The 12,689-nt window shown below is 41.2% G+C and overlaps 1 protein-coding gene across 2 annotated transcripts in view; it reads right to left on the bottom strand.

Moving 5' to 3' along the window:
- Positions 1-12,689, bottom strand: part of RASGRP1 (RAS guanyl releasing protein 1) — a 76,285-nt gene that overhangs the window by 59,000 nt on the left and 4,596 nt on the right. For both annotated transcript variants that reach the window (XM_074327920.1, XM_019725514.2), the window contains exon 2: positions 12,069-12,250. In XM_074327920.1, the coding sequence (XP_074184021.1) occupies positions 12,069-12,144 (76 nt within the window). In that variant the 5' untranslated portion in view covers positions 12,145-12,250. The remainder of the gene's footprint in view (positions 1-12,068; positions 12,251-12,689) is intronic.

Here is a 12,689-nt window from a genome sequence, read left to right as displayed (position 1 = left end):
CCAATAAGGGATTAATATCCAAAATATATCCAATGATACATCCAATAGGGGTTAATATTCAAAATATATAAGGAATTCAAACAACTCAATACCAAAAACAAACAAACAAACAAACAAAAACAAATCCAATTAAATAATGGGCATAGGACCTGACTAGACATTTCTCTAAAGAGGACATACAGGTGGCCAACAGATAGATGAAAAGATGCTCAATGTCACTAATCATCAGAGAAATGCAAATTAAAACCACAGTGAGATACCACTTCACACCTGTCAGAATGGCTATCATCAATAAATCAACAAACAACAAGTGTTGGTGAGGATGTGGAGAAAAGGAAACCCTCGTGCACTGTTGGTGGGATTGCAAATGGGTGCAGCCACTATGGAAAACAGTATGGAACTTCCTCAAAATATTAAATAGAACTACCTTATGACTTAGCAATTCTACTTCTGGGTTTTTTTCCAACGAAATCCAAAACAGTAATTTGAAAAGACATATGCACCCCTATGTTCACTGCAATAACCAAGCACTATTTACAATAACCAAGATATGGAAGCAACCTAAGTGTTCATCGATAGATGAATGGATAAAGATGTGATGCATATATACAATGAAATATTACTGTCATAAAAAAGACTGGAATCTTGCCATTTGTGACATGGATGGATGTAGAGGGTATTATGCTAAGTGAAATAAGTCTGACAGAGAAGGACAAATACCTTATGATTTCACTTATATGTGGAATCTATAAAACAAAATAAATGAACAAACAAGACAGAAACAAACTCATAGATACAGAGAACAAAGTGAGGATTGGCAGACAGGTTAGGGTTTGGAGGTTGGCTGGAAAAGGTGAAGGGATTAAGAAGTACAAGTTGGCAGTTATAAAAATAGTCACAGTCAAGTTCAGCATAGGGAATACAGTCAATAGTAATAGTTCTGTATGATTTCATGTGGGTACTAGAGTTATCAGAGTGATCACTTAGTAAATTATATAAATGTCTAATCACTATGTTTTACACCTGAAACTAATATAATACTGTATGTCAACTATCACTGAAAAGTTAAAAAAAAAAAGGTAAGCACATCCCACAGTAGGCAAAGCAGTGTAAGGACTCCCCACGGACTCACCAGCTTCAACAGTGATCAGCAGTTTTGATCCATCTATTCCCTATTCACTTCTCCCTCCAATATTATGTAAAGCAAATCCAAAACTTGGTATTTCATTAGTAAATATTTCAGTATATATTTTTAAAAACAAGGACTCAAAGAAAACCCCAATGCAACATTAATATGCCTAAAACAAAACCAATAGTAATTCCTAATATCAAATATGCAGTCAACATACAAATTTCCAAGTATCTATAATTATATAGTTATGAGTGTGTGTGTGTGTGTGTGTGTGTGTACGAGTACACACAAGCAGTTGTGTACACACACACAATTTTTAGAAGAAAGGTTCACAAACTATGGAAAGTTGAGAACTCCCTCATGTCTCTTTCAGTTGCAATTTTGAGGGCACACTTTCTCAGTTAACAAGCTAAGTCCATCTTAGGTAGATGTTGGTGGTTGCTGACCAGGTAATGGGACTCAAGCACTGGGAACAGAGAAGATTGGGGAACCACAGGCACAGTGTGGGGAGCGCTTTCCTAGGGGCTTAAAGCAATGCCAGTCCAGTGAAGCCCAGTGTCGCTCGCTGAGACCAAGCACACAGCCATCCTTGGCTATAACTGTAGACAGAGTCCAGGAGCCAGTAGTGTGGACACTACAGCTTCTGGGAAGCAGCAGGTCAGAGGCTGGAGTGACACTACAGCTGTGTGGCCTGAACTGGAACTACCTGGGAGTGAGGTAAATGGTGATCCCACCACGGCAGGTTTGGATGCAGTAAATCTGGAACCCATGCTGCTAAGAGGGAGAAAGGGAAAGGAAGCTTGATAATGCTCCTCTGCATTTGACATTAAATAAGTGAATGCAAAATTAACCAAAGCGATGAACTGCTCATTAGGTGGAAGGACGCTCCGTAGGCTGTAACTACATTCTAACAAGATACACACATCAATGATAATGCTGGCACATTTCTGGGCTTCCTAGATGCCCTCGGTGCCCCCTTAAAATGGGACTGCTCACAAGATTACGAAAACAAGTCCTGGTTAGAGGTTCAGAGAAATCAGTGACGGGAAGCCAGACATAGTTACCTTTGCTCCTCCACCCCAGAAATTCCCAGATGACTTCATCACTGACTGCCTCAGTACTCTGGCTATTCCATTCTCTCCTTCACTACAAAACTGGCACGCTCTGCTTCCCCCGCCCCTTCAAGAACAGTGCCTCTAGTCCATACTCCTTTTGCCCGTTTCAGTTAATCACTGGTGTCCCTCCAACCCAAGCTCCATCCTGGCAGCATCTTCTGACTGAAAATTTTGGTAAGAACTTCAGCAATCTGCCCAGGGTCCTTGACCACTCTCAGGAAACATCCAAAGTAGACAACACGGCCTCCCCCACACCACCGCCCACCATCTCTTCTATGCTGCAGAAGAATCACAGATGTACCAAATTGTAGCATCTTGTGTTTTTGTTATGTATCTTTCCCAGTTGCTACTTAAGTGTCTCTTAGAAAGTTAGTAAAGACACAAGAGTTTTTCACTGTTTCTGAAAGCAAAGCTTCTCTTCCACAAAACCCATCTGAATTTCCCTATACATAAAAAAAAGCCCACCTAGGAATTTTAAGCTAATGGAAGCATGGTTTGTTTTTTTTTGTTTCCTTCATTTCTTATAACTACAATCACATGGTTATCATACTTAGCATTTGGCCCTGGAAAGAAATGAGTAACTACTCATTTTTCTTATAATGTCTTTTCTGATAATGTCTTTAATTCCTCATTAGAATCATTTTAGTTGCCAAGCAACCTTCACTTTTAAGTCCCATATTTGAAGGGACTATGTCAGAATTATTTTTTTAAAATCAATTTTAGGATAGAATAGCAACTTTCTGTGCTAGCATACCTCTTTATAAATACTAATGTTGATTTTAAGAGCATAATTGTTTAAAATGTGAATTACAGAAAGCAGAGTTAATTATAGAGAATCTACCATTAAAAAGTTAATGTGATTAAAGTACATGTAAATATGCATAGGAGGGAATGTGGGAAGATATTCCTAACAATGCTAAATAGTACTGCTTATCTTGTTCTTGGTGGTAGAATGGATGACTGTAATTTTCTTCGTTTTGCTAGCCCATATTTTCTAAGTTTTCTATAGAGTGCAGGAATAATTTTTAAAGTTATTAAATTTTAAAAAGTAAATATGAGAGCTGGGTTAAAGCTACATCTTTGTAAATATAAGAATTTATAAAACAGTAGGATTAAATAATATGAAATATACTCATGAGTTTATGAAATATACTCATATGAACACTGCTGTTCATAGTAAATACTCACAAGTTAACTATTACTCAAATATTTAAAAAATCTATGCAAGTGGTAAATTTGATGTACATTTTACCATAATAAATGGTCTATGTTAGAACAATATAGACTCAGTGTATATTAATAATTTAGAAATAATGGATTTAAATTTGGTTGGTTTTCTAAGTCTCCAACCTAAGGAAATTGACGCTTCAAACAGATCAAAAGTACTTTCTTTAAACGTACAAATTCCTAAAGGACTTTCTTCAAATTCACATTCAACATCATGCCTGAAACTTCATTAGACCCTCTCCCAGATATTTTCAGTCTCAGAAATCATTTCAGCAGTATCATATTGAGGGGAAACTGAGGCTGTGAGTTACAAAGTGACTGTCCAAGCACTCTGGTTTTAAGCCAATGACAATCCAGAAACAAAACTGAAGGCTTCTTTTTCTCCAGCAAAAACTTATTGACACACTTTTCTGATCATCCACAACAGTGGATTACAGAATTACTCTACACCACAGACTGGACTGAATAAAACTTTGATTAAAACAACAATGGACTATTCACCAACTCTTTGGCATAGGGATATTATTTTCAAGTTTAGAGTTAATAAAGGAAAAGATACCAGGAAACACGGGCACATTTAACTATTAATACATAAAAATGTACAATTTCTATCGATTAAAATCCCAAAACCAATATAAAAATGGAAATGAGAATAAGGAAAAAAAATGCCCATAGTAAGAGATAGTCAAGGAGTTAATCACTTTTTAACATAAAAAGCTTTTGCAAACCTCTGATAATAAAAACATTAAGCAGCAAGTGATAAATAGGCAAAGGATATGAACAGACAGTTCACAAAATTGGAAATATAGTTAGCAAACAAACTTATGAAAACACACTTAACAAAAGCCTGGTTATATAGATATATCAATAACACCTGTTACCACGTAGCAGGAAATGAAGGCAAATGATTAAACAGATGGAATCAGAAACAAATAGAGACAGCATATAATACACGAAGAACAGAAAGTTCACAAAACTGAGATTTTGTTGGTCAGAAATAAGGTCAGTTAAATCGTGGAGAACTTTTAGAGGAGGTTAATTAAAAAAACAAAAACACAGAGTGACAACTTCGACTCCAGAATGAGAATCTCAGTTTTAAAGTCCCACTGTCACTTCTTTGAGAAAATTTCTCAGCTTCACTGATATTTGATTTCCTTTTTTCTAAGGTATACTGTTTCTTGTTTCTTTTTGGAAGAACACATGGAGAATTTGTTTTATAAAATACGTAGATGAAAGGAGCAAAACAACAGCAACTACTACCTTCTCCTAATTAGGTGACACAAAACCAAATGTCCAGTTTTAGCTCCCTCTTCCCACCTCAACACTTTGCTTTGTAAGCACCCTCTGTAGCTGGGGAAAGTGTTGTGCTGGTAAATGTTTAACCATGGCCTCTCCAGGGATGGGGTTTCAGAGGAAACCCTGATTAGCAGTGTTTGTCCATTTTCTGGTATAAATACTCCCAACATAGGCAATTTCAAGCTACTAGCCTGACTTCACTGAACATGGAGCTGAGAAGAGATGTCCGTACCATAGCTTACGACTATATAGCAGTCATACCACATAGATACAACAGATCTAATCTCAAGAGCATAGATGGTAGTAAAATGTGGCAATATACTAGGAAAGGATGAGTTTTGAGGATTGATCTTGCAAGTTTATACAATAATGGTTAATGATGGCTGTGTTCAACAACTGGCTTGCAAAAATTTCTGAAGATTTAACAATCTGCTTTCGCAGATGAAAACTTTCAAGACTGTGCCAGCATTAAATCAAGTGTGATACCCTGTGTGTCTGCACAGGTCGTGTGCCCGTGAACACGAAGCTGGCCCTGTGTACACTTCTGCTCTTTCCCGGCTGTTTTCCTCCCAACCACTATAGGACAACCCCAACTAGGTAGTAGCCCAAACTACCCACAGAACAAGGCACAAAGTCCAGCAGCTAGAACTGCTCTGGGCAGAAGTCGGCAGATCCTACCCTCAGGAGACGGGTCTGCTGGTGGGGCCTGCACTTCAGATGACCTCCTCAGTGGTCTCACTGCCCAATCACTGCTGTTTCAGTCCATTACTGGACACACAGCTTTTGCTTTCACACTACTTCCTAATGTGTTTCTATCATGGACTTAAAACCTTCATGTCAACCTATGGCCTTAAAAAATCTATTGGAAAAGTGGCACTTTTGGAGAAGTACTTAGAGGAAGCACCTCTCCTGTTTTCCCCCTCTCCCGCTGCCCCCCAGCGAAGCCACTACTTCTAGGCCTCTGACCCATGGGGGACAGGCATACGTTAGGGAGCAAGGCCCTACAGCACCACAATAAACCGGTCTGGTTGTGCTGTCCAGCTGGAAATGCAGAATAGGCATGCTGCTTTTGAGGACAAAGAATGCAAGTGTAGTAATAACAGACACCCATGTTCTGTTCATTTCCATGGCCAAAGATTAACTGGCTGGAAGTTTTGAAGAGAGTTTCAGCAGCTGAGAATGGATAGAGATGTGGGAAAATCTGGTAGAAGTGGACCCAGGGTTGCAAACCTGCTCAGGGGCAGGCCTCTCTCTAATTAGATCTGGCCAGATTGCTTTACAGATGCCCAGAAGGCTGGCTTCACCATGTGCTTTTCTAATTCATAGAGTTGAAAAACCTATTTGCTCTATCACTTCTCATAGGATTTGTACCCTTCAGGCTTTCCATGCTTTCCTAGAAAGCCCAAGAAAATGCTCTGGGACATCTAAGAAGCAAGTGTACCATAGGATAGTATTTCTCAAAATCAGTTCATGGGGGTCGTCTCCATCAAAACCATAGTAACTGCTGGCTGAATGGAAATCTCTGGAGTGGACACTCAGAAATCTGAATATCGAACACACACGATCCAACTCCTGAAGAGTACTGCTCCAATTAAGCTGGAGAACCTCTGGTACAGTGGGAAGAACGTGAGCCTTGGGGATAAACTGACCAGAGACCAGATCTCAACGGCTCTCCCACTAGTGCGTGGGGCCACTGTCCACAGGTTCTTAACATCCCTGTGCTTCAATTTTCTATTAATTAAAGGAGCAAAATCATATCCATCTTATAGGGTTATTGTGAAAATCAGTGGGCCCAATTCAGGTTAAGGCCCAGTAGCCTTCAGAACCCACAGTAAGCAACTGTTCAACCACCATCAGTCTACTCTCTGTCTGTCTGACTGTCTGTCTTGGTCTCTTAGCAGTAAATCTCATCTCTCTGGATGGACTTGCTGAACTAAAATGCTCAGAATTCCTGAGACTTTGTCCAGCTTATGAATAAACATTTTTATGACTGCCTCTGTTCTCTACCACACAGAGAGATCTGTTCTAAACGCCGCCACACAAGAGAGCACAGATGAGAGTGAAGCGGGTTTCCCATCACCTCCTTTCGCAGGCCTGGCAGTCACCGAAACTCACACACGAGAGGGCAGACATGCCAGCCTGGGGGACTGGATGATGCCAGCCTGTCAAAGATGCAGCAAAAGGCTCCTTGGAATAAACAGCACTTTGATCACAGAATGCTGATTCACTGCAGAGGGCTAAGGACAGGCATTGCTGGGAAATGCTCTGATGCCTAGAAGCCTTAGTTAGGATGTGGGTGCCCAGGACTCTCCTTTACAGGTGAAACTTGTGGTCATGACTCCCAGTCATGGGTGTTCCACTGAGGAGGCTATTGGCACAGCCATGGTCTTCTTCACGAAATGCCTGTCATCAACAGTGGCCAAGGCCCCTTTCTGACCCTGCACTTGACTTTGTTCCTTGGAGTTGCCCATTCTTGGACCCCAGTGGCCTTTGATGTCATGGCCCTGGGCTTCTGGTCTTGTGTTCCTGTTGTCTCTGGGTACCTCGCTTTGGTGCACAGACTCTAAGCTGCAGAGTGGTAAGGAATACCTAACCTTCCCTTGTCATGTGTGTGGTCCCAACTAGTATGTGTTTGCCTTCATGGCTCCTATTTTAAAAACATGTGTAGTGTTTTACCCTTAATAAACTACGGTCTATACAACTGTTCCATGCTGTGGGAAATATATATATTACCTTACAGGTATTTATACTTTGGCAGGTCTTTGGATAGCATCAATACAATGTATATGGTAATTTTAATCACTTAACACTTCATTCAGGAAAGAATTTTCAGGCAGACACCTATGGCATAAAGATGGGGTCCAATAAATGTATTTCTTATATTTCACGGAGTTTAATTTCTAATCCAGGGAAGACCAGGCCTGCAGAATGTGGGCCCAGGGCACAGGCCTGTCCTGTGTGGCATGCAGATCTCCCCTGTCCTAGGAGAGGGACCCGAGCATATGCCAGAGGGACCCGGATCGCAAGTGGCTGCTGGGGGCACAGGGGGCAGAGGTGAGCAGCACGTTTTCTCTTCAGACCGGAGTCATGAGGCTAGTTGTTTCAGTTCTCAGGGGCTCAATTTATTTTCTCATTTGTCCAGTGGAGGAGACAATAATATCTGATCTGCCTATTTCAGAGTTGTTTTGAGTTTAAAAGAAAATCAATATATTATAGAGCTCTAAGAAAAAATAAACAACACTCTAAATATAAGATACTAGGCTAAGCTGTTTCCCTTCACACTGACAGGTAAGACAGACATCAAGTTCCCTCCCACCTCCCAGCGGGGAGCAGGAGGGCTGCTTGCTGAGGGACATGTAGGCCGTTTTCTTTCTGATGTTGTCAAAAGTTGTCTTGCATTCAGAAGGGGACAGGGAAGAGCTTTGTGAATTTGGACATCTGAAGCCTTGCACTTAGCCCCAAATGCTGGCAGCCCTCTTACAAAGCGAAAATATTAATTAAAAAACAAAAACAAAAAAAACCCACCCAGATGATCTCATAGGTCTTTTCTACCTCTGAAATAGATGGTATGATTCACATACATTTGACATAAACGTACCAGGTTGTGATGATTTGCCTCATTATGCTCAGCTGAAGAGTGGATTAACAAACAATAATATGCTGAGAGTGTAAAGCATGACCTCTGATTAAAACAGAAGGTGTGAGTGGGTTGTTCCATGGTTAAAGCAATGAACTATGCCTCAAGGCTCTGAGTTTCTCATCACAGATCTGTAACCTTGTATGTGACACTGGGAGGCTTTCTAGAGACCTTCAAGAGTACCCTTAATTTGTACATGCGGATCACCGCTTCTTAAAAGCATTGTAGTAAGCCCTCCCTCTGCAAACAGTGGGTGATAATTAATGGCTAATAATATGAAAGAGAGAGCCATCAGTAAAGATTGCCAAATGTCCATGCTACCTTAGGAAGTATTCAGACTACTCCCTAGAGATGCTATAAAAATGCAAATCCCACCGTTTCCAGAAGATCTGTCTGTTGCTGTTCCCCTTCATGTCAGCCATCTACCTGTCCCGCACTGCCCAACAGACATTCTGCGAGGATGGAAATATTTTCTATTCATTCTGTCCAGAGGCAGCTACCACTTATGGCTATGGAGCACTTGAAATATGACTAGTGAAGCGTAGGAACTAAATTTGACATTTGATTTCATTTTAATTCATTGAAATGTATATGTAAACAGCCACATGTAGCTAGGGGCTACCATACCAGACAGAATAGCTCTAGCCAATTCAAACCTCCTCAAAGCAACAGGATGAAGATAAGGTTGGGGGAGTCATAGAAAGTAAATTAACTAATTAGTCAGTCTTTGTGTTCATAACAGGTTTTTTCCTCCTCTTTTTTTCAAGTTGGAGGGAGGAATGGCAGAAATCAGGGTCTGAAGCGAGAGATCTTACCAAAAAATAGTTTCCCCACACCTCTGTACTATTTCCCTCTCTTTTCATGCATATTAAAATGAGACAGCACCTAAACTCATTAACAAAAAGCTAAGCTAGATTGCTTTATTCTACAGCAAAAGTTTTCCACACAAACCTGAGGAAATAACCAGTGAGATAAGGTTCAAGAGAAATGAGCCTCACTCTGTACCATTCTCAGATCGCCTCTGAGGAGACCCATATGCACATATTTTGCCTCGGGTTGTTCTCTGTCTGCTGCTACCCATCCCCAGCCCCACTTATCTCTGTGGCTCAAACTCCACTCCCTTCCCCCACGAGACACATCAACTGATAACCTACGAGTCAAAATCATAGGTGAAGTGCTGTCTCCCATTCCCTCCAGACCTAGGTACCTTTTCATTTTTGCCCCTTTCGTGTAAATTCTGTGTCAGGAAACTGTAGTACATAATACGCAGAGCCCTGAGGTCTTGTCTCCCTGCCTTCCCGCAGCATTCCCACGCCCCCAAAAGGGGTTTGCATAAACAGTGGCTGTTCTCCCTAATCTACGTCCTCACCCTTGAAGTGAATTTACTCAGACTCTATGTGATATTAGGTGGGTGCAAAAGTAATTGCGGTTTTTGCAATTTTCTTTTTAAAACCTTTAAAACCACGATTACTTTTGCACCAACGTAATATAAAGAATCTATTCTTCCTGCGCTTCGTTTATTTCTGCCCTGTCTTTTGTATCTGTTTTCTTCCTGACCACTGCATTTCTCAGATATTCTGAGCTGAAATAGAACAGGGGTTCGGTCCCTAATTCTCCTTGTGCACTGCCTAGCACAGCGTCAGATGCCATGAGGGGCTTCATCAATGCCTCTTGATAATGGATAAAAGACTATTAAGCTCAGTGGGATTTTTATAGCTTTGGGATGTGAAGGTACTTCTTTAGTTCAACATATTCCAGGAAGCAATGTAATTTTTTCCCTTGGCGGACTTGTTGAGGGGAGTGGGTTAGGCTTGGTTCTTTTAGGGAAGGACTTCAGAATCGGTCCTGTATTTTTCAGGTTGATGTCATAATAATTTGAAGGAAAACGGCCCTGGACTCAGCCAGCAGTTGCATGAGTAGCATGGAAGGAAGAAAGAAATCATGACAAATACACTGTGGGTCCCTCTTTTTTCAACAGTGAAGGGAAAAGGGAATAAAAATCATTATTCATGAAATAGTCACACTGTCCCATTGAAGACCAGTAAATATGACTACCAAGCCTTGTGAGGAACTTTGCAGTTTATTCAAATTGGGAATGAGGTAAAAGGAAAGTACACGATGAATAACAGCTCACCAGAGCCATATTTCCACTAGTCTCTATGGTCTCCTAGTATAATTTGTGGCATGCATATTTTCTAAGGAGATTATTTTGAAATAGAAAACCATTCATTCTGCTTCCAAAGTCATCCTTAAGTGAAGGATGAAAGTTATAATAAATAGAAATTTAATTAAATTTTAAGGTTAAACTAGCAATAATAAAAATGCTCCCTCTTCTTCAAGTTAAAAAACGTACAACAAACAATAAAGCAAAGCAGGGTTCTTGGATCAGTGCAGCAGCGTCACCTGGGCATGTGTGAGAAATGTAAATTCTTGGGCCCCACCCAGGCCTACTGGAGAGAAACTTTGGGGGTGGGGCCCAGCAATCCCCATTATAAAAAAATCTCCACGTGATTCTGCACTCACATTTGAGAATGATTGCTTTAAACCAATGTTGAAATCATCAAAACTATTATTTTCAATGTCATACTCAAGTGTACTAAAGGAGTGCCCCTGAAATGTCAAATCTTTTCCAATTTTATAAGGAAGGTCTGAACAAGTGCAGCCAGGATTCCCTAGTTCTGAGTTCTCACAGATCTGCACGCTGTGCTACCTGAGATCTGATCAAGATACCCCCGCACTCCCAGAGCCGGGGCGCCGGCTGGGCAGGCACTTCTGAGCTAAGCCACCAGCTCATCTGCTTCACAGTGGGAGAGGGAGGGGTTCCAAAAGGGGGTGCAGGGATGCAGAGGGCATTGGTGATGCTGGAAATCTATGACTTTTCCATCAATTGTGATCATTCCTTTTTGGGAGGGGAGCAAATATTTAGTGCCTTTCAATCACTCTTTCACAAATAACAATCAAAAGAAAGACCGTGCTTATAAAAAAAAAAAAAAAAAAAAGGCATCTCTGCAGATAATTGCTTGTCAGCTACACTAAACTGTGCATCCATCATAGTGAGTCCGGGTGAAGGCAAAGTGCAGCGTCTAGATAATTCACTGCCACCGTGTGTCTGTACTCTTCTTCCCCAGGTCCTTGAACCTCAGTCGCAACGCTTATTAACCAGGACCTGCCAGCCAGACATTCTGGCTTTCCCCGATCTTCTCCTATTTCAGCATAATTACCCTCCAGATTCTAAAGGGAATTTTTAAGACGTTTTTGTCCAAATGATTCAAAGACTTTGAAATTTGTTTGATAACAGTATTTATCATGTAACCTATTCTTTGTATGCCCCAAGAACACAAGGACAGAAACAAGTCAAAGTGCCAGATGCTCAATAACATTTTGTGACATTTTTCGCCAGAAGAAAAACTCTGTCCTAAGAAAAATGGGATGCAAACTCTCCTCAGTAACTTTTCTCACTTGAAATCACACCTCGCGTCACGACCTATTACACCCACATAGTCATGTGCCATAGGCACTGCACAGTCTCCAACATTTCAAAGGCTCAAAAGCTATTTTTAAAGCCAAAATACAATCTAGGTTGCTATTCTATAAAGTACTTTTTAAGGAAGAACAAAGTAATATAGTGATTTTTATACATGTGGGCAGTTAGCCAACTCACCAAAAGATTGAATGCAGCTGTCGATGAGATCGTCCAGACTGGCTCCTTTGGCTAAATGTCCCAGAGACACCATCATTCGGAACTGGGTGATCTGGGCCAGGCTGGGATGGGAGGGAAAGGGGCTGCGGGCTGGCTTCGTCTCTAGTTTTGCTTTAGGGGCAGCTCTGCAGCCATGAGGTTTCCTGGGGCAAAACAGAGGAGGCAGTGAGTGCAAGCAGAGCAGCCAGGGGACAAACAACCTGGCAACTCCGTGCTCTGGAGGCAGATTGGAGAGGAAAGGAGTAGAGATAAAACAATTAATCCCGGGAGTTGGGCTGATAGAAGATATACCCCTCCCACTTGGCAAATGCACCAAACGGACTGGTTGGCTGTTAAAGAGACATCTCCCAAGCAAATAACAAGGTGAGATTTCAGGGTTGCAGCTAGGGCTCGTCCTCCTGGGGTTAGGAATGCTTTGGCCTGCTGTCTCCATTTCTTGTAGGGGAGAGGCAGAGGCAGGGCTGTCGGCAGTCCTCAGCACCTAGTAGTAATTTTAAACTTTAGCCTCAAGGCCGCTGACTTTGGCCTTAAGAATTAAGTTTCAGGTAGTCTCACCTTCAGCTAAACTGAGTCATCTTGAGC

Source organism: Rhinolophus sinicus, linkage group LG03, assembly GCF_036562045.2.
Source record: "Rhinolophus sinicus isolate RSC01 linkage group LG03, ASM3656204v1, whole genome shotgun sequence".
Classification (NCBI taxonomy): domain Eukaryota; kingdom Metazoa; phylum Chordata; class Mammalia; order Chiroptera; family Rhinolophidae; genus Rhinolophus; species Rhinolophus sinicus.
This window is presented reverse-complemented; position numbering and strand designations above follow the sequence as displayed.